Here is a 23,760-nt window from a genome sequence, read left to right as displayed (position 1 = left end):
AAATATTGTTATGAAATTTATTTTATTTTTTTTGAAAATGAGAATTTATATATATTTAAAATGACGCTACAATTATGTTATCTGGGGGAGTCTTACTTTTTTAAATCGAGTTGGTGGGTGCAAGCCCCTGTAATATCATTTGTGGATGTTGAGGGCATCCAGAGCATGCTTCACTCTAGTCAGTCCCCCCCCCCCCCCCCCGTATTCGCGATTTCCATATTTGCGTTTTTTCCGCTTTATTGGGTAATTTTTTTTAGAAACACTCGCAAATCGTCATTCACATATTTTGTTTACAAAATTTGAGTTGTGCGTGTTTAGAATGGCTCATTTTTCTACTGATAATGCTTCGGAAAGACAAAAAAAAGTGGAAGATTTACAAGAAAAATTGGATATATTGACTATTCTTGGCAAAAGTAAGTCAATTGCTGCTGTGGCCCGCCATTATGGAAACAACGAATCTACGGTCAAATATATCAGGAAAAAGGAATCTGAAATTCGTTCAGCCATGGCTTTAGCTGCAGCGAAAACTTTGCATCGCCTATGGGATCCACGTGTTTCTTGTACTGAAAATGGTTTTTTTTTTGGGTGGGTACAAGACTATTACAAAAAGGTATTCCAATTGATTGTAATATTATAACGAAAAATTTGATAACATTTTACACTTCTATTAAGGGAAGTGCTGGTGAAATGTCTATTTCATCAGAATTTTATGCAAGTAAAGTTTGGTTTCATAGGTTTAAGAAATGATTCAGATTACGCAATGTAAAAATCGCTGGTGAACAAGCCTTTGCTGACCAGGAGGCAGCTAGAAAATTTCCAAAGACTTTGCAGAAAATTATTGAAGAGACGAGTTATGTACATCAGCAGGTTTTTAATGCTGACGAAACTGCACTATTTTGGATGGAAATGCTGCAAAGAACATTTATCAATCAAGAAGGAAAGCAAGGGCCTGGTTTTAAGATAGACTTACCATGACTTCAAGATAGATTTACTATGTTTTGTGCAAATGTGTATGGGTACACGATAAATCCCACTGTAATTTTCAAATCTGCGAATTCGCGAGCATTGAAGAGAAAGGATGTCAAAGCTCCCATTATTTTGGATGAACAATAAAAGGGCTTGGACTATGAAAACACTTTTCCTGGATTGGTTTAAATGGTGTTTCGTTCCGGAAGTCAGGAGGTACCTTGAGAGTGAAGACATGTCATTCAAAGTTCTTTTGATACTGCATAATGCTCCTGGACAACAAGATGTCAATGTGTTCAAAGCTGATGGTGTGGAAGTCCTTTATATGCCTCCTAATTAGCATCTATCATTCAGCCTCTTGATCAAGGGGTAAAGCGAGTATTCAATGCTCACTATACAGGCCACTCAATGGAGATGATTGTGCATGCAATAGAAGATGCCAATGCGTAAAATGTCTTGAAGGTATGGAAGAATTACACTCACTAATGCGATTACTGCCATAACTAGAGTCGTGGCAGCTCTTAAGTAGAAGACAAGTTCACCATGAGTAGCATAGCGAAAGGGCTTCGCAAGTTCAAATCAGCAATAGATTATTTTCATGACATACACACGTTCTTCACATGTAGGAAAATTAGTAGAGGAAGCCTTGTCAACATATTCCAACATACTTGATGATATGAAGAAGAAAAAACAGCAAACAGAAATCACAATTTTCTTTCAGAAAACATCGCCAACAACTGCTGCACACTCTTTTACATTCCCTTTTACCTCTAAGTCACACTGCTCTTCTCATGATGTTCAATAAACAAGATAAACAAAAACAAACCTATGATTTCAGTTATTCGTGGATTTCAGTATTCGCAGTCACCCCAGGAACGTAACCCCTTGCGAATTCGGGGGGGGGGGGGGGGACGGCGACTGTATATTGAAGTGCTGCCATTTTTAAAGAGGTACCACCCCCCTCTTTATCGGTATGGTGCCTTTTTTTAATCTCAGAAGGTCTGTTGAATCTTGCAGATTGTTTCTACTAGAGAATCACCAAGTTTCATACAAAATTTGTAGCATTGAAGTTTTTCGTGCCATTTTATCAAAAATAAAAATGCAACTGTGTTTGTTTATTTTTTCTCATTTATTGGCAGTCTGCCAGCAACTTGCAGCTCCTGCAGGTAGGTAAAAATTCAAGCATCCACACTAGGATCACCTACACATGTGCACCAAACCACGCCTCCCTAGCTTAAGTGGTTTACACATGGAAAACTATGGTTGGATACGTTTTAAACAAATCTCTTAGTAATCAAAGTTATTTGGGTTAAGCTTGGTCCTGTTAGTTTAGTTCATAATTTTAGCCTTTTTCATATGAAAACATTAGTCATCTCAAGGTCTTCAAGCTTCATGAGTGCATTTTATGTCCCACATCAGGAGATGAGCATCCATGTGAGCACTCATGGGTGCTTTTGTGATACAGTGGTGCAAGCATAAAGTTGAAGATATCTGATGTAAACCAGGTCTTAACTGGGCCAGGCACAGGGTTGCCATTTCTATTCATCAGACTTGGAAATCAGTATTGGCACTTGAGATTTTCTGTATGTGATTGCCAAAGTATAGTCAAAAAAGTCTTCGGCTCAAAATTTTCTGGTTTTATGACAGTGTATTTTCTAACATAATGGGTCATCAAGTCCCAGATAAGTAGAAAAAAAAAACTATTTAGAAATTCTTTTCTTAAACAAAAAAATCATGCTTAGACTCCTAAGAAATTTGGCTGGTGTCTATTTTTGTTTTGATTTGTCAAGCTCTGATGTAAACCAAAAACTTTTCTCATTGCTCTTCTACGAGATTATTTCATTTACGAGGGGGGTACGCAAAAAAGTAACTGGAATTTTTTTTTACAATATTTATTTCAATTTTTTTACAAAAATTCTTTGATTCCCTTGAAAGTACTCTCCATTAGAGCTAATACACTTGTCGATTCTTTTCTTCCATTGTTAAAACCATTTTCAAAATTCATCTGTTGTGATGCCGGACATTGCCTCGACCATTTTTGTTTGCATCTCATCCATGTTGGCAGAACACTTTCACTTCATCCCTAAGAATAAAGAAAAGTCGCATGGAGCTAATCAGGTGAAAAGTCCGGGTGGGGCACAGGTCTTACTGTTGTTTGTTAAAAATTTTCACACTGAAGGATGTGTGGAACGGAACATTGTCATATGAACTGCTACTATAAATGCTCCGTTTATCGTAAAGCGATTCCGGTTACTTTTGGGTACCCCCTTGTATGTGACTAGCTTTATCAATTTATATAGCCCAGGAATTAAAAATAAGACTTAATAATTAGGTGTGGCTGTACAAATGCGATAATTTTTTTTTGAAAACTTTAAAATTACTTCTTGGCATGTCATATTTTTATTTGCTTTCATGATATGGTTCTAGTCAATATACTGTATTTCATGGAAAAATAAATGGTGGTGGTGGTGGTGCCTGTGTATCTATTACTCCCCCTGTCATTGTGAAGATTGCAGGTATGGTTTGAAAAATTTGTTTTTAATGTCCTCCATGAATCTCTTCTTGTCTAGGATATTGTTTTTAAGACAACAGACAAAAGAATTAGAAGATTGGAGAAGTGTGAATAGCTTCATGTCAGATTCTTAGTATTGCAAAATGTGAGTAGAACTGAAGTTATTATGTTTATGTGTCTCTGTATTTGGCACATCTTCGTTTACTCTTGGACTTGACAAATTGAAGAAAAATAAATTTTTTCAAATTTTTATTTACAGAAAAATGGTCCAAAATAATTTTTGTTTTCAAACTTTTCCATCTTGGTGTCTTTCTGGACATATTTTCCGAAAATTTTGTGTCTTTTCATACCCTGATTCAGTGATCATGCATAGAATATTTTATGCATTGTTACCAAATTTTTAATCACCATGACTACCTTGCACATATGATTTGTCAAGTCCTGGGTTATATAAGCTACAGAGAGTATATTTCTCATAGCCATAGATTTGAGGTCCTGCTGTTGGCATAGACACTATAACCGGTGATTTTAAGAACATTCTGAAGGGATGGAAGTAAGATGTTCAAATATTAGTTGTATGTGACAGAATTACTTTTTATTTGCATAAAAATGAATTATATTTAAATAAGTAGCGCAGCTGAAGAAAAAGCATCAGTTTTTTGTGTTCCATGTCTTTACTTTTTTTTTTTTACAGAAATAACATTAGATTTCAATGCACAACAAATCGTGGAAAATTTGAATCAAAAAATGTGAATTTCAGAAATTTGAAATATCATTCACAACTTCTTTTGTCCCATTTTTAACTAATTTAATTCTCACCCAGCACACACATTGACATCATGAGGCTTTTTGAAATTATTTACCAACTCATTATTCTAAAGCAGAGGCTCCGAAAATAATCTTCCATTCTTGAAGAAATTCTCAATTCGGGAAATACACGGTCGTCTTGAATCAAATACATATCTATTATATTGTACCAGTGACTTCTGCTGCCCCCCATTTCCGTATCATTCGATGTTCTCATGGTCAAGCTCTTTTCATGACTGATTGTGATACCAATCTCAAAGAAACTTTTCTTACTGCCCAACAATGACTTAGATTGCATTAGTTGAATCAGGGTTGATTGTGTTAGGTGTCTTTCAGGTGATTATAAGTGAAAAAGTTGATTATTTGCTGGAAATGTTGTTTATAATTTGAGTCAAACTCAGATCCTAATCCCAATGTAAAAAGTTGCATAGGGCTGTTGGTTTTATTTATTAAATCAAAGGAAATGGGGATGAGGTGGTCTTAAATTCTATTAAACTAAGTTAATAAGAGGAGCTAAAAGGTCTAGCATTTGCTTGTATCAACCATTACTTATGAAATCCTGTAAGCAAAGATTACTCTGTGACACACTACAGGAATCAAGGACTTTTTTCATCATGCAATACAGCGAAACCTCGATATAACAATGCTCTGCAGACCAAGAAAAAGTTGTAGAGGGATTATCATTATATAGAAAGGCAGCTGTTTAACATTCTGCTACAGACATTTCCAAACAAGACTTGAAAAATATTGTAGAGGGATTTATATATATTGTTATATCAAGTATCTTTATAGTGGGGGGAAATGATCGAAACACATCAAGGTCATGCTGATATCTGACTAGATTTATTACATGCTTAACATTAGATTAAATAACTATGACAAGTATATGATGAGTTACATGGTGTAGTAGCAGTGGTAGTGATCACATTCGACTTACGACAATATATATATGTTTCAAGGTGGGAGTGGCAGTAGCTTCGCACACTCGTTGATATGCAGATTAGTTGGGAGTGTTGCCAGATAACAATCTTTGCAGCAAGGTTTCACTGCACTATGTAGCCAGAAGAAATTGGGAAATTGATTTAGGACTTGAAGAAAGCTGTTTATCCTCACACATATTTGAGGCCCGACAAACTTTTGTGTTATATAAATATACAAGCAAGACCGTACCCAGAGACACAAAATTTGCAGTGCCTTCACACTAATGCATCGTGCAAGGAACTGAGAAAAAAGATGCATAAGTGAGAGAAGCGTATAAGTGAAATTCAATAAAAATGCACTTTTGTCTGTGAAAATTCATTCACCATCGTGATTACGTCACAATTTTTCGAAATTCTTTATCATTGATTTAGGGTTGTTAAAATGATCCACCATAGAATATTTCTGATGTCGAAGGCATTTCTTTAGACTTTTTATCATGTTCATTTTGAAAGAAATAAATAACTTCTTTTTCCTTTATCCATTTTGAAACATAGCAAAACTAATGCGGGATGGAATGAGTATGAAAACTCAATGCTATCTTTAGCAAAAATGGAAAAATACGATACACCTTTCTAAAACAAATGTTATTGATAATGACCTTTAATTTTTATAGTACATATCACCATTTTCTCATCACATCAATTTAACTTGCCCTTTTGTATTACTAAGCAGTATGGTTTATTAATACAGATAAGCCCCACTGAACAGAATGATGATGGACATCTCAGCCACACTGAGGTGTACAGAGTGCAAAAGAACTAGTGTAGGGAACCCATGCTGAGATTGGTAGTAAATAAGTTGTATACAGCTATAAAGCTCAAGAAAAGTAAACACCATGTGTGCTATTTTTGGCACAAATGTAATACACAATAGCTTCTATACTTTTTCGAAACTCCTTTTGGGAGGAAAAAAACCCCCAAAATTTTGAGTATCTCAAAATCGAGAATCGCCAAATGAGTCGTGTAAATGATATATAAATGGCATTATTTTCCTATATCTTTGGCTAGTAATACAGAAAATTGTCTCGTAACTGAGAGGAAAGTATAAGTGAGATTACTGTGCTTTGTGTTATATACTCTGATGATCCATTTTGGTAAAAGGGAAATTTTCTCTTGCTTAGATGGAGAGGCATATGTATAAAGTGTATACCCAGGGTGGCTAACCCTTTTCCAAGCCATGCCAAAATCAAAATTATTTTCTATGTGCGTGTCACACTACAAATTTTAACAGGCAGACCATACGCCAAGTTTTACAGGACAAGAGCATTCTCTCTATTTCTGCAAAATATTTTTTTTTGCTGTCCTCTTATTTTTGTAAAAATTTTCAGTTTGTCACTCTTTTGAGTTCTAAATTATTTTATTTTTGAGTTCTAAATTTGATTATTACAATACAGATTATGTATCTAAGGCTATCGGTAGTAAAAAAAGTTCACCTTACCTTCATGATGCTGGGCATAGACACCAGAGCTGAGGACTTGGGGTGCTTGGGCCCTCCCGAATAAACTTTGTCAGTTGGCTTAGCCTCTCCTTTCAAGCATAGGCGGAGATAGACGTGAAAGTATTGGGGGGGGGGAAATGAGAGATAATGTCAGTTTGTATATATCCATATATATTAGATCAATCGGCTCTGTATTTGATGTTGGGGAAAAAATGCCCCCTTATGCTTCCCAAGAATGCATGGTTATACAGTGCCCCCATGCAGGCAACATTGAATTTTGTACACATGGAATGTCCAGCAACTATTCCCAAAGATGAAAAACCATATTGAATAGAAAGTCATCACATCATTGCAGTGGTCTTGGAGCAGAGGGTGGGTCCAAGCACCCCTAGAACTGATTGGGGTTGCTGAAACTCAAGACAAGCGCCCACAGGATTGAAACACTATCAACACTCCAGCATAATCAGGGACACTGGAGGTAAAAAGTGATTGGTGTTGCTTGAAGTTTGTGAGTCATTTCTCTGTACGGATCATAACAATAACTTATTTTTCATTGAACATATGTCCTTTTTTGAAGTAGAATGTCCCGTTTTTTGTCCCAAATTCGAATTTGATTTTAGCAATGACCATTTAAAATATTTTGCGATCATATGACCTGTTTATTTTAAATCCATTTTGAAGGTTAATGATTCAAAATTTCTCTGGGAGGGATACCCCACAAAGTTCAGTTCTGTGCAAGTCCCTCAGCCGGTGTACAGTTTATGTAAGCCTATTAATGTTATACATATGCTTAAATACATCAGTGTATACATATATGTATGAGCAGGGCTTGACAAATAAAAAAAAAAATTAGGTGCCAGCAAAATATCGTAGACGTCAAGATTTCTCCCCCCCCCCCCCAACAAAATCTGTCCAAAAATGTGTATTCTTTGACCTGTCCAGGACCCCTTCCATGTTAGCAGACAAGTTGACATGATTTCTGATAATTCTGTACTGTTTTCAGACTTAGTTATTAAAAACATTGGCTTTGGTGCCTAATCTTTTTGTCGCCCTGGTGACCTAGCGCCTGGGATTTGTCAATCCCTGTATATGAGTGATTTTTCCATCAGATTATTTGGAACAAAAATTTTTCAACAGGAAGATGGTTCAGCGCCCGAGTGGTGTGGTGGTAAGATGCTTGCTATATCACTGAAGGTTACTGTCACGGCCCTGAGTTCGAACCCAAGGGAAGATATAGATAAGATATTTTAGCTATCAAACTTGAGGCGACCACCAAGACAGCGCCTTCATTTCTAACCCATCTCATTAATGGCAGTAAATTGTAATATAGCGATATGGCCGTAGTTTTGGTGAAGGTGTTTGGTGAAGTAGAAAGAAGGTTCATATTTTTTGAACCAAGTCTTATAATTACTATTATGCAAGAAGATACACTCTGAAATAAAAAATAATGTGGGTTTTTTCTCTCAAGAAAGCTTAACTACATCTTTTTCTTTGCTTAGAAATAAAATTTAAGTTGATTCAATTTATAGTACTGTATAGTAGCGTGATAGAATTAACTATTATCCCATACATATCGGCGGTTTTCTCATATTGCAGGGAAAATTAGATTCCCAGTCCCCACTAGGTTTTCACTCCTGGGATCCAGTTTTTCCTGGGATCCAGTTTTTCCTGGATTCCGCACCTAGAATTCAACCAAGAATTTCCCTGGAATCTCAACTTGTTTCCTGGGATCATGAAAGTAGGATAAGGTTCAAGCACATCACATTTCTGTACTGAATTTGACATGTCAAAGAAATGTTTATCACTATAGAAGCATGTATTTAGAAACTGCAATCAATAAATTTTGAATATAATTAATGGTATTAATAGATAAATTATTAAATTAGTGAAATGGAGTATATTTAACCCTTTAAGCTCAATTAATGAGATATCTTGTTAATCTCTCATCTCTAATTTTAATGTTTACAAGACCAGACATTTTGTAAAGTTGATCTCTCAATGGAAAACTTTTCAATTTAATTTATTATTGTTAGTGTTAGGGTTGTCTTATTTTTTAAAATTTCCAAAGGTGGTTTTTTTTCCGTTTTTTTAAAATTTTTACTGCAGGAAAAACCCATAATGTTTACTCGGGGGAAGGGGGGTTAAACACCCGCGCCTCTTGAATCGACCTTGGGAGGGGGCAGAAAAGGGGCACAAATATTTTCTTCCAAAAAAATTCAGAGTTGCCAACTTTCAATAAGCATTTAAACTTAAAAAAATACTTAAGATTATCCTGAGGCCCCATTCTGGAGCCTCTCAACCCAACCCTCGTGAAGGCCATGGTTTCGTTATTCCAATAGTGAAAATTTGTGATTACTTCATAATTCATTAATTTAATAATTTATCTATATGTGACAAAAATAGTTGATCACGAACGGTAATAAAAGGTTCCATGCAGCTGGATTACGGACAAAGATGAGTTGAAAAAAATTTGCCACACCACAGCTTTTTGGTAAGTCCTGACCCACATCCTAAAGCAGAGTCCCCCAAGCCAGACTTTTCACTGGGGTCATCTCTATAGTGAATTTGTAGAATGAAAACAAAAAAAAAATTGTAATTGTCTTGAGCCCCCAGGGCTGGATCACTGTCAGCCCTATCCTTGTGGAGGAGGGACACGATTATTGGTGTTGGTTGCTGTACCATAGAAACTTTTTCTCCTTATGTGGAAAATATACTATATATCCTTTTAAAAACACAACCAGGGACTTTTGATGAAAGGCATTCACTCATTGTATTCTTATCAGTGGTTCTCTTTTCGCTGATTACAAAAAGACACTGATTCAATTACTGTTAATTGCATGTGTTCAGGGTAAACAACCTGCAAAACCATCTCCAGTGGCATTGTATATCTGCAGACTTCACATTGCACACAACTGTTTTTCTTCTACCATTTCAGCAACAGGACTCAAATTACCGTGGGGATGGGAGGGGGGGGGTGTTGAATACAAGAAATGGCAGGAAGATGATGACAATGGCATTCGGTTAGGAATGTCTTTTAGCCAAATCTCCTGTTTTGTCATCCCCAGGGCTAATGCAGGCATTTTTGGATGTGCAAGCTTTTCATCAATTGATATGTTCCTCGGGAAGGAGGAGGGTAAGATGGGTAGATTTTACCATTGGTAGTGTGCAAAAGAAGTGCAAAAAAATCACAATTTCTTTTAAATAGCGATTAAAATTAATGGAAACTTAAAGCACTTTCAGTGCAATATATGAGCTATTTTTAAATGGTGATTGGTGTTGCTTCACAATACCGTGAAAATGATTGTTATTGTTATGGAAACACGAGCATATATATGTTCCATCATCCCTTTGCATAATTGTCATTTTAAGAGTGCCTAGTATACTATTAATATAGGTTTAGCACTCTTCAAGACCATCATTTACAAGAAAAGGATTGTTCAAATGTTGGAGAGAATTTCTTTGATTATATGAAAATTGAATAGAATTTCTGAAAAGAGCTAGCATGCCACTCCTAATAGTATGGTTTTATTGCAGGTTGGCCACCCCTGGTGTGTATGTATAACGTGTTCTTTGCGTATTTTTTCAAGGGTTGATTCATAGAAAAAGATATTTGTACAAAATATAAAAAAAATTAAGTATCTAAATTTATATTTCATTAAAGCAGAATTTACGATGTGTTGAAAATTGAACAAAAGATGGTTTAAAAATGCTTATATCAGTCATGATCTCATATTAACCATGCTTATATTAAATGAGTCTGACTGTGATTAACACACAGACTTAAAAGGGAAAAAATTTAAGATAGAAATCAAATCTGGACTCGCCATAGGTACTTGCCAAAGGGTGTTTAAGCAAGTAACTATTGTGAAATGTTAGTTCAGTCAAAACTTTATAAACATTTCAATGAAAATATGCAAGCCATGTTAATGTCTTATACCATGAGAAATCAATAAATTACAAAATTATTGTGGAATGGATTCAGCTTTTTTCTTGTGTATGCTCCGCTGGTTAAGTGTTGTAATGATATCAGAATTTCTTGGTGTAGATTATAGACCTCTGTATATTATCTGCAGCTTCTTTGAGGGGTTGAAAGAAAAATAAATATTTAAAAAAAATAATTTATAAAAATTGGCGACGTGTTGATGACTCAAGTAAAAGGATTGTAATTTTTTCCATAAAATTTTAGACAACAATCCTTTTCATTCCTTAAATCGGTGAATGAATTTCAATCACAAGAATTATTAGACATTTTTTTGCCAAGTAGTGAAATTTACATATTGGGGGGATTGCATTTGGACCCGCTTATAACAAGCTTCATTTTAGTGAGCATTTGGATTTAACGATCAAATTAATGCATTTGGTACAATGCTAATTGTATGGCAATTTTGTTGCTTTCATCAAGCAGGTTTTCACTGTAGTTTGAATTTAATGAACAATTTGAAAGGAAATCTTGAAAAAATGAATACAAAAATAAAATGAAAAGTGAATGCTAGAAGAACTACAAGACTGGGTTTCTTTTGCGCCTCTTGTAATATGGAGGTAATACAATTGATGAGAAATGTAAATGAAATTTATATAACTCGATCCCAGGACAGAAAACCTAGTTGGGACTTAGAATCTACCCCCCCCCCTCAAATATGCGAAAATGAGCGATATGTATGGGATAACAGTTAATTCTATCATGCTGTCGCTTTTGGCACCCCTACCCCCCTTCCCGATATACCTGCCGGCCCCGCTCAAAAGGAATTTCTGGCTACGGCCTTGATAATGCATGGTATAAGAGTGATTTTTTTTTTTTCTTTTTCGTCGATTTCTAAACTTTTACCAGGTGTACAAGTATGAAATGCGGATTTCAGAAAACAGATGGTGCACCAATGCAGTTTGTGCTATAAAGATTTGACACTGCGCCACTTTTTTGTGTCATCAACAAGTGTCAGATGCGCACGAGTGATAAATTGGAAAAGTGTGTGCATGGTGTTGTATTGTTGTGTTCAATATGTCGAAAGTTATACTGAGCAAAGAGCATTCGCGGACAGCATTAATTTTTTTGTTTTCATTTGAAGAAAACTGCTGCTGAATCATACCGATTACTTCGAGAAGCTTATGGTGAACATGCTCCATCGCAAGATACGTGTGAATGATGGTTTCGGTGTTTCAAAAGTGGTTACTTCGATGTTGCAGACAAGGAACATGGAAAACCGCCAAAAAAAAAGATGATGTGGAATTGGAAGCATTGTTGGACGAAGATGATACTACATAGACACAAAAACAACTCTCAGAACAATTTGGCGTTAGTCAACAAGCTGTTTCCAATCGCAATGCCCCATGACAATGTGAAATGCTCCTTGACAATGTTCAATGGTCAATGTTCCATCACATACGGCAAAAGCGGTTCGCGGCACATTGGAAGCACTCAGCTGGAAGTTCTACCCTATTCGGCTTACTCACCAAACCAAACTTGGCTCCTACCGATTACCACTTGTTTGCATTGATGGGTCACACACTTTCTGAGCAGCGCTTTGGTTCGTACGAAGATGTGAAAAAATAGCTCGATGAATAGTTCGCAGCAAAAGGGGAAGATTTTTACTGGCGTGGTATTCACAAATTTCAGGAAAGATGGGGGAAATGTATAACAAGCAATGGAGCATACTTTGAATAAAGTACTTTTTTATCATTCTTCCGAATTTAACGTGTTTTTTTTTAAAAATCCGCATTTCATACTTGTACACCTGGTAACTTTAGGTTATTTTCATTTTTCTCGTTTATTTATAAATGCCTTTTCCTTAGTGCCTATTTCAAACATTTTTGATTGTCTATTTTATCTAAATCATAGAAATTTTACAGGTTTATTACTGTCCTGGAGCCTTCATTTTAACAAAAGACCTATTACCCCATGATGTACAAGAACACTGTCTGGGACAGTGGTTCCCAACCCGGGTACATGAGAGGCTGTTAGGGGGTGCACAAAAATGGTAATGGTGGCCACTGAATCTAAAAAAAGAACAAAAGAATTACAAAAAAATTAAAGTGGGTAGAGGTTTTCACTAATATTGTCAGTAGCAATATATTGACCTTCTTATCAATAAAATCTTCTATAATAGATGGGTTGCGTCCGCTGAAAGGATCGGCCTTCCCTCCTGCTGTACCTATGATCCAGATTCATGCACTCCTTCCTCTCGGCTCATTTTTCTTCGCTGTTTTAAATTTCATTGTTGATGCATGGTGTGCTGTGCATAAAAATGAAGAATTCTTGGTGTGTTTAACTTTTGTTGTGGGTATTTGTATTGAGGTGTGTGCGTGTTATTCCTACAATTTTTTACGTCAACTTTTCTACCAAGCACCTACTACTCGCATAATTTACTCTATTGATCATGTGAGGAAGCGGAAGTTGACTGAAGCACCAAAATGAAATACTGTGCACCTGTAAATGTGGAAACATATTTTGAATCTGCCAAAAGTGATCATATTGCGAGATGAGAAAAAAAATCGCACCATTGGTGAAAATTTAATTAATTTCACCGTGCATCAAAGATGCTGTCAGATGCATGCTTGCAGAGGAAATTGCTCCTATAAGGATTTTATACTTCTGTCAAATAATAGTGTCTCGAAGAATACAGGGCATGTCAGACTGTAGAGAGCACAGTCATAAGTCACGTCAAAGGTTGTGAATTTTTTTCTATCCAAGTCAACAAAAGTACGAATGTTTTGCGCAATATCCTGTGCTACTTGTAATTGCTAAGTACTTGAAAGAGAATTTGAGGAAAATATTTTTATTTTTGTTACCTATTGAAGGGGTTGTACGACCATTAAAGGCTTATTTGAAGTAATTGATCATTATTTCCTTGTAAAAGGAATTCAATGGTCAAAATGCATTGGGTTCACCACAGATGGAGGAAAATCCACTGAAGGTTGCTACTCAGGCCCTTATGCACGTGTGGCAGAAGTCGCCTCCAAAATTAAATGGACTCAGACTACATTCACAGACGGAGCCCTGCATCTAAACCTTGGCCTCTAAATTTGTGAAACATTCTTGATGAAGCAGTCAAAGTTGTCAACTTTAGCAAGGTTAATCCTACCAACTACAAGTTGTTTAAATTGTTGTGTGAAAACATGGACCAGCCTTCACAATTTTCTTTTGCACACCAAAGTCAGGTGGTTGTCCCGGGGTTAAGTCCTGGCATTGCTGTTTGTACTTCGGCATGAGGTACCTCTTTTTTTTTTTTTGTTAGTGTTCGACACTTCACGATTTCTTGTCACAAGCCAAGTTGAATTTAATAGTCGGTCACTTGGAAGGATTGAAATCCTCGTTTGAAAATTATTTTTCAGAGTCAGAAATGGGTGATCAGTAAATATCTAATCATTTCAAAGAAGAGTATTTTTAACTGGCTTTATTGGTGATTTCAGAAAAGGAGAAATTGCTAGAGCTCGCATCAGATGCTACTCTGAAGATTCCCTTTAATGGTGGAATGGTGAACCTAGTCAGTTTTTGAGCTCGCCACGATTGAATACAGTGAAGTTTCTAAAAAAAGCCATAATGTTTTTGTTGCGTTTGTTAGCATGGAGCTTGTTGACCGGGCGTTTTCTTCATATACTTATATAAAAAATAAATATAGAAGCAAATTGAACGCAGCTCCGAATTTGAGTTTGTATTAATCCTCTTTTGAGTCTAATTTTTCAAAACTTTGTAATTCAATACAGTCCCAATCCCATTTTTTTTCAATCTTTGTGTTCATTTGTTTGCTTACTTCAAAAATAAACTATATAATGAAAAAATAGACCATTTAATTTAATTCAATGTATACCTTTTTTAGAAAAGTTTTCGGAATCTGCAATGGGTGAAACAGATTGGGGGGAGGGATGACTGGAGGATTCCGGGTTGCGAACTGAAAAAGGTTGGGAATCCCTGGTCTAGAAGGATGAGATGGAAACTAATAAGAAACAGACCAATCAAAATTTTGAAAAATGACTAGTTCAGTCCTAGCTCCATTTTGAACCCTTAGTGCTCCGCACATTTTTGTATCACTGCCTACCAGCAACTCCGGCGCATTTTCGCAGCGGAACGAGTGAAACAGAGTCTTATTTTAAGTGAGAAGAATTACACGTGCTTGTGAATGTTTTTAATTTTATTTATTTTATACATATGCACTTTCTTCTTGCAAATGAAAGATAAATTTTGTAATTCAACATGGTGTGATATCTTTGGAAACAATCTCCCATGTGCATCCTGGGTTTACTTGGGCAAGTGTCACAGTAATCACTTGTTTCACGTCTGCCATCCTCTTTTGTTTCCTTGTAGACCACACAACACAGTCCGTCTTTGGACCTTTCCTCATTATATGAAGTTTTCCGTTTAGTCTGATTTCAGAAATTGATGTAGAAACTCTTGTTCTCTCCTGACGAAAATCTCCTACGAGTTGATTGACTAAAATTTTTCGATACTGTAAATGCGTCAGTACCTTCTCATTTTTATTGTGCTGTACAGTTTTATACAGAATGTATGAATTGATTATTGATGTGTCCATTCCCCAAAAAAACAGTTTCCGCCACCAGTTAAGTGATTTCTTCAAAAAGCAATAACTGGAGGCATATTGATCAGTCCGATGAACACCACCCATCGACTTCGTGTACCTGACAACTACACTTAGCTTTTCGATTACTTCGCTTGTACCACCTCGTATAAATCTATTAGTGGTTATCATTCCAGCATTATGCCAGTTACTCTCAATAATGTGATACTATTCTCTTATCCCTCCAAGCTAAGAGCATCGTATTTCCTCGTTTGTATGCGACAGTTTTTTTTTCATATAATTTCGGAACTGTCAGAATTATAATCAACATTGTCTTTCGCAATATATTTTTACACTTGAAAATCAAACACGCCTTCACTACCACTCAACTCTAAATTCTCATCAAAATAATTATTTTTCTCCATGTTGCTAACCATAAAAAGGTCAAAAAATGGTTTAATCGTAACAGTACAGAGACTGAGCACGTTTTAACTACAGATAACAATTGTCAACGCCGACGATACCGCAGCATCTTAAGCGTAATCATGCTAAAAACATTTGGCCTTGCAGCGGAGCCTATGGAACAAATGCCGGATGGCCCCGTAGCGGAGCCAACGGAGCGCTAAGGGTTAATACAGACTCCATGTGTTTTGTGGATCATTAGTGAAATTTTTCCTTTTCCATGTGTGCTGTACTTTATTTTTTTTTGTGGGGGGGGGGGGGGGGGAACGTCCAAAAGCAAAGTTTTGACTGTCAAAGATAAAATATAAATGATTGTTGCGGGAAAAAGGTGAAAAAAAATATTTTATACATCAAATATCAATGTAAATTCACTATAAGCAATTAATTCAGGGCTCTCATTTGTCCTACTTTTTGGTAAAATGTCCTACTTTCTAGTTTTTGTCCTCCTTTTTGCAAACTCCTATCAACACAATTAGTGTAATTGATTTTAATTGAGGGAATCATTGATATATTTCCAAATAATACAAATGTAGTAGATTGCAATTGCCGCTGTGCGGTCGCGTGGACATCGTGTTGGACTCCCATCCTGAGGATCTAGGTTTGAACCCTATTGACGGCACAGTGGTGGTCTGCTGAAGTTGGTTTTTTAGTTTTCCATCTAGTAAGGCACAAATAGTTAAGGCATAAATGTGAGCCGGTCTCCCATTTGAAAAAGTCTCTCCGCAGAGAGCATGCCGGCCTACATCACGATACTGACAAAACATGAAAATTCAAGCATTTCCATCTTTACTTCAGAAAATGGAAGCCAGATGGCAGCATGAACATGAAACAAGCGCAACTTGACAACATAAATACGTTAGAGTGTTCTGAGTGTATGCTTGACCCTCTCTCTCTGGAATGTGTCGATTCGTCAGAAATTCTGTAGAGGAATGTCTACAAGGTACATGTTTGGTTAAGTAGTAGTCGATTGCAATTAAGGATTCTGCCAAAGCAGATATTGTATCGTTTTTCAGGTTATTTTGGGGGGGTGTATGTGGTTTATCAATTTTTCTTTTGCTTAGTTTGAGGGTTCAACAAGTAGAGTAGTCATTAAAAACTAGTGTCTGGATGGAAAAATAATTTTCTATTTACTACTTCATAGTTTTAGACAGAACTAACATTCATCATTTAAAATTATGGTCCACATTTTGTCTGTATGCAGAAGGCAATCTGTAAAGCCTCATCTGAGCCAAAACGCGTCTAAATCTGATTCCATCACAACTGCCCACGTTATAGCTAAAAGGCTTCATTCGCATAGTGCATGGTCGAGCTCGCTGAACTTGTGTTGGAAAGAATGCTTCTATTAAATTATCAGCCAAACAAAGATGATTTTTCGTCTCCTGTTCAGTGGATGATCATAGACACAAGATAAGATATTCATTCACAGCCTCATTTGACTTCTAGAGAACTGAGGACTTCTGTGATTCCAAGTGCATGCTGATGAAAGTTGCTTACATTAGAGAACTTGCTTTCAGCAGTAATGGGTATTTTCTATTATGGCTTTTTGTATCCAGTGTAACCAAAACATTATAAATATGTTCCTCATAGTTTTCCTTCACAATATTTTATCTGCAGCCAACATGCTTTGAAATAATGAAATTAAGGTTATTTAAAATTATTGGGATCCATCCAGAAAATTAAAAGACTAATATGAGTACTGCAAGATACAAAATTATGTTCTGAAGAATTGCCACAGTAGGTATTCTAAGAAGTATTGTAATTTGTCTCTCGATTAACTAACACTGAAAAATTGATAATGTGTCGGGCCAAAAATATATATATGATAATTTCTATTTTGTCTTGATTTCAGGAAATTACAATTACTTATTTGTTATCAGTTATTTCAACTGATATTTCATTCAAATTTCTGATCTCCTTATTTTCTTTGTTATAGGAAACAGTAGCAAAGAGTCAAGTCTTCAGTTACACTCCACCTGCCTGTCTTCTTGACCTATTCCTGGGGGAAAAAATGGCTCGATTTCACTTACACTAAATGAAATAAAGGAAGTGTCCCAAATTTTTTCTTGGGTCCAACATATGATGCAAAAGACAGATTAAAATTTTGTTTATCGAGTATATTTATGCCATGATGAATATATTTCATGCTATTTACCTTAGTGAGTGGGTTATGTGCTGGAGTTATATTTCATGATCGCCAAATTTTTTTCCCCTTGTGTGGAGAAAATGAAGTGCTGTGAAATCAGATCGAGCACAATTGAGCCATTGAAGGAAAAGACTGCCTTAAAGGTACATCCAACAAACACTTTTGTGTGTGTTGCTAACAGCAGTTCTAGTGCAGCCTCCATCATTTCTGCCATGGCAAGTCTCTCTCGTACCTCTGGAGATGATGATTTATCTATTGTGTTCGAAATTCAAACCATAATGTATACATAAATTTATCAGGCATTCCGTATAACATGAGAAGCTAAAGTAATTTTTTTAGCTCTTAAAATGAATGCATGTTTTTATTATTTTGTGATTACAGATTCAATTTTGTGTCGTCCGGTGGATAAGTTTTAAATCGTTCATACTTGCTTGCTAGTTGTCTATATATATACTTTTTCTTTTTCACTGGAAATTCTCACTTGTGTTTTAAAAACATGTATAAAAAACACTTTAAAAAAAACAAACACAAATCTCATCGCATTAACATTGTTTTTAACTTTCCATACTTTGTGATGTGAGATTTCTTATTTTATGTCTTTTTTTTTTTAAATTCTTGTACATATTTTTAGGTTTAAAATACTAAAGTGTAAAAGTTTGGGGAAAAAACGGCAGTATTTTATTTTACCGTATTTCTTAGAATAAGCAATGTAGTTAAAGGAAATCGTTTGAAAACATTTCTTCAACACAACTGAAAATCGCTGCTCTTTAGAGCTGCACCTCTTTTTCCTATAAAATTTGAAGGTTCAAAGAATAAAGAATGTTAAATATAATTAAGAATGTTACCGGTTGTCTGCCCCAGAAATTTGAAAATAGCATTTGTTAACTAATATTTCCACTCTTGCCCTTAAACAAAGCCACATCATTGTTACTATGCACAAGGCCTTTTTCGCTCCATCCGCAAACCTGTTATTTTCAAGCAGAGGATTCTAAAAGATAAACCAATATTTCTCAGCATTCTCCCCTTTCTGAGAATGTACAGCACATTCTCCAAGCAATCCCCATAACTACATACTAGTGACTATTACTACGATGCCCCACCTCTGTAGAGTCGAACTATTTCTTTGACCATTTGGCGTCTTCTTTCTGTTTTGGTGGTATTGATTCTGAACAGCCTTCCTTATTACTCAGTGGTTGCTTTGACCTTCTAGGTACAGTGCACATGATTTAGAATTTTTATTATTACTTTGAGTGACTGCTTTATAATCAGCTTATGACAGATGTTTCGGGATATGTTTCTGACAAGCAATGTAATAGATTATCAGCCAAAGATAATTTTTCATCTCCAGTTCAGTGAAAAGATCATAGACACAAGATAAGACATTCATTCACAGTCTCATTTGCCTTCTGGAGAATTGAGGACTCCGGTGATTTCAAGCGCTTGCTGATGAAAGTTGCTTACATTAGAGAACTTGCTTTCAGCGGTAATAGGTATTTTTTGTTATTGCTGTTTGCATCCCCAGTGTAGCCAAAACATAAATAGGTTCCTCATAGTTTCCCCCCACAATATTCTATCTGCAGCCAACATGCCTTTGAAATAATGAAATTAAGGTTATTTAAAATTATTAGGAGCCATCCAGAAAATTAAGACTAATATGAGTACCGCAAGAGACAAAATTATGTTCGGAAGAATTGCCACAGTAGGTATTCTAAGAAGTACGGTAATTTGTGTCTCAGTTAACTAACATTGAAAAATTTATATTGTGCCGGGCCAAAAATATATGTATACAATATGATAATTTCTCTTTTGTCTTGATTTCATCCAATATGTAGGTTATTTTTGAACTAGTTATCAAGGTTAAATTTATATAAACAGCTTTTAGTACATCTCTGAAGGTATTGAGCAATCATTGACATCTAAGCCTAATCAAGTTCCTTGTCCTAGATTTAATGTAGTAAGCAAAGAGTGTGTGTCAAGATATACACCTTTAAAAAACCTTTTCATCAATAACTATTCATTGTGTGCACATAAGTCATGCATACCACCAGTTTTGCAGTCATTGTGTCTTGAAAAACCTGCTTGAGTCATAAGAATCTGTAGTTTAACCTTTTTTAAACTATAATCATTGGTCTTGCACAGTGTTTCACAACCTTTCTGATCCAGAGGACCATTTGAATGTGTGAAACAGTTCAATGCACTGGTAACTTATAATATGATTAGTTTGACCATATTTACTACATTTTATGGGAAGTCTGTATTTTTGGCTATTCCGACTACAGTAGATTCTTTCTAATCCAGCACATATTGGATCAGGGTGTACCAGATTATAGACATCGCTACATTACTGGAAGTAAACTGAAAAGCCTATTTAAACAATATAAACTTTTGTGCGCAGACATACAGTGACATGTTTTTCTCTTCTATGCTCGAAGAAAACCTGCCACAGATTATTGAGAGTTCCTTTTATTTTATACTATTGTCCCATTTTTTTTAAACAAAGCTTAAATGAATTTTTAATTTTTACAAAAGTTGGTGAATGAAGATAATTTTCACAATTCATGATTTTATATCATGATAATTATAACTATATATATAGATATTTATTTCACATATCAATGTTTTTTCACTGCATTTTCCTGTAGCCTTTTATTTTTCCAACATAAGTGATTTTTCAGTAATTTTAGCTACAATCTGTGATTAATGCAGTCTTATGGCAACATTTTTGGTGACAATTAGCGATTTCCCTAAAATTAGTGAGCCATATCTAAGATCCAGATTTTCCAAATTTTTCTCACCTAGTTATGATGAATTTCTTTTTTATTCTTGTTTTTCAGTTTTGTTTACTGCAATTTACAGGGGTGCTTTATTTCTTCGCTTTTCAGCAGCTCTAGCAATAATTAGCAAATTTGCGGGGAATCATATTTTTTGGCTGCAATTAATGACATTCTGTAATTTCATGAATGAAATATGGGTACCTTAGGAATGAAGGATTAATTTTTTTTATTTGAATCGTATCGGGATATTATTTTCAACAATTACAATCATTGAATAATTGAATAATATTACAAGCATTTCATCTGTTTAGAATTATATTATCAAGTCTGCTTGCAGACCACCTGTCACATCACAGACTATCTGGTAAGAATGCTGGTCTTGCAAAATTGATTAAAAAAAGTTCTAAGTTCCAGTTACAAAAGTAATAAATTTTTGTTTAAAATCCAGTGTTGCCCAGATAATAAATACATTGTAATAAAAATTTTGATAATGAACAGTCATAGTGTATGTATTATTAAATAAATAATAGAAAACTACATTGTGTGCTGGGAAAGAATATAAATATTTTTTCCTCACTTAGCGATACTTAACCCCTTAACTGCCATGGGCATATATACACATTATGGAGTCTATGCGTTAAATGGCAGTCAGATTTATACGTCTTTACAGCATGTGTGCAAAAATAGGTGGCACTGGGTAATGGATTGTGTAAGATTTTGTTGTCAGTTAAGTAGCTAAATGTGCTAAGAACGAGGAAATTATAAGAGAAAAATGAATCCATTGTGAAATAACCAGTCTGCTGATTATAGTGTGTCAGCTGTAAGAGAAGGGGGATAATGAGCATCTAATTGTTCACCCCTGACTTCTACAAAAGAAAGCTATTGTGGGATAATATTGGGAATAATGGTTGTGTGTGGTCATTTGTTTGAAATCTGAATTTTAGGTTTGTGTCACTATCCCTGATATTACAAAATAAGAATTATTCCCAAAGCGAAATGCTTTGCACAAAGCCTTCAGCTGATTTGATATGTTTTTCAGTGAAAAATTTCCCACTATGGTGTCTACACTTTTCTTAAAATTCTTTCAGGCTGTTTTGCAACATACGTCACAGCTTTTAGTACATTTTGCTTTGGTCAGTGTGATGTCACAAAATTAATTTGATATGTTAAAAATTCCCATTAGCCTTTGAAAACTGCTTCCAACTAATTCATGGTACTGTCACCTCTCTCCTTTTAATAATAATGATGAAATCCCAGGTAATGACGGTTGTAGTTTTTTAAGCAAAAATTATTGTAGGCACCATCACCACAAGCCTAAGTTTTAGAAACCCTAAGAGTTGTAGTAAGCCAAGAAATACGGTAATAATTGAAAAGCATAGAAGCTGCCATGCAACACCTCAATAGTGAAAACTGTTGAAATTTATCATGTACCTGAGCACAATACAATTTTTTATTTTTTTTATTCATGATTGTTTCACAGTAGGTTATTCTTTTCAGTTGTTTTTCGGTTTATGTCAGTGATTGCCAGTGAAGGTTCAGAGAAGAAAATTTAAAAAAATATCACGCTACATTAAAGACGTATTTTTGAATTTTTTTGTAAGGTGATTCAGGAAGATTTTAGATTATTCAAGGCACTGAACATGGAATATATTTATTAGAATTTTATGTATACACCTCTTATAGATGTATTTATTTTCTTGAGAATACTTCCGATTTCAGCATACATTAAAATTAAGTGATTGCATGCTTCGTTTCTAGTAATGACTCTTTCAATTTGGCTCTGGGCAAAATGTATTCGATTTGATTTGGTATTTTAATTATTCAAAGAAGAGAAAAGAATGATTCACTTCTTGTTCAACTTGTTTTCTCTAATCTAATTTAAATTGTATATTTCATTTTGAATTGTGTATGTAAAAATTGCTGTTGTGTTTGAAATGTAAGCGAGTGAGTTTATTCCATCTCAGGAGATAACTAGCAGCCTTCGGGAGTTATTGCAGGGTTGCTACTATTTAGTACAGGGCTCGGTTAATCCCAGGCGGTAGTTCGCCATAGCAACTTATGAAATTGTAGGCATCAAAATCATTTTCTTTCTGTTATTTAAGAAAAAATGTTTGGAATTTGTTTGCATGCCCAACAACATAAAAAGATGTCAATATGCCTTGTAAAAATAAATCTGTGCATTTCTCCAAGAAAAAAAAATTCTCTGCGCCTAAGAAATTTGACTGGTAATTTTTATTTCCAATTTGTCAACACTGCTTTAGAATGTGGTGAATGTATTTATGAATTCTGTTAACAAAAATATTCCTAAATATTGTTTTGCGTATTGAAAATTTAACAAGTTTGCTATTCTTTTCTGTGCAACTAACTCTTAGCATTTGTATCCTATGATGAAATCTGAATTTGTTGTTGAATATTGTTTTGACTTATTCTGAGAATCAAAATTACATCATTGTTTGCATTAGATTATTTTTTATTACGAGAAAAGTTTTTCAACACTAATCGTATCATGCATGACTCACATATTATGTTTTTAAAGTTGTGTAGAAATTTGTTTAATACATGGAGCTCTGTGAAAATTTTGTCACTTGATTGATTATTATTTGAATGAACACTTAAGCTTTTTATATTCATGAACACCAGGTGGTTTGTAGCTGTAAGCACTGTTTTTGTGTCAGGAAAATTTAGAAGATAACAGCATTTCAGTGTAGACGAAAGTGTAGTATAGTGGGATTTTGGGGTGGATCTTCTCTTGTGGATTCAACTCGTATTTTCTGGCGGGAAATTGTCTCCTTTCCACATTGGAGCGATCATACCAGCAACGATTTCACACTTTGTATTTTATAGGAAGGATTATAAGATCTCTGATTTTTCGCAGCCTTTTGCTCTAGAACAGTGTTTCCCAAAGTGGGAATATCGTCTCCCTGGTGATCGATGGAAGCTTCTGGTAAAAAAAAATGTGTAATTTTATGGATTTGATTTTTCTTAATGCGACAGGCATTAAATTTTCTTCAAATGGCATCTTATTTTTGAGATTTTAAAGAAATAGATACGTGTATTATTTAAAAAGAATAAGATAATAGTCTTCTATCTTTTTTTACGATTCTGTAAATCTTTTTTTTCTAAATCCACTTACCTTTTTGAAAATGTTAATATAATAGCCACATATTTTTT

At 35.1% G+C, this 23,760-nt stretch overlaps 1 protein-coding gene across 2 annotated transcripts in view; it reads left to right on the top strand.

Annotated features, from left to right (window-relative positions):
• The window catches only part of wcy (WW domain-containing adapter protein with coiled-coil wacky), a 99,453-nt gene extending 77,607 nt beyond the window's left edge, over window positions 1-21,846 (top strand). Inside the window, exons 12-13 of one of the 2 annotated variants that reach the window (XM_089253254.1) lie at window positions 3,537-3,623; window positions 17,606-21,846. In XM_089253254.1, coding sequence (XP_089109380.1) covers window positions 3,537-3,612 — 76 coding nt within the window. In that variant the 3' untranslated portion in view covers window positions 3,613-3,623; window positions 17,606-21,846. The remainder of the gene's footprint in view (window positions 1-3,536; window positions 3,624-17,605) is intronic. The other variant, XM_089253255.1, reaches the window with a different exon arrangement.
• Window positions 21,847-23,760: the final 1,914 nt, after the last annotated feature.

The sequence above is a fragment of the Pholcus phalangioides genome, unplaced genomic scaffold, assembly GCF_987345545.1.
Source record: "Pholcus phalangioides strain wild (caught in Gottingen) unplaced genomic scaffold, Ppha-v1.0 ptg000032l_1, whole genome shotgun sequence".
Lineage (NCBI taxonomy): Eukaryota > Metazoa > Arthropoda > Arachnida > Araneae > Pholcidae > Pholcus > Pholcus phalangioides.
The sequence above is the reverse complement of the archived record's forward strand: the minus strand, read 5'-3'. Positions and strand labels throughout refer to the sequence as shown.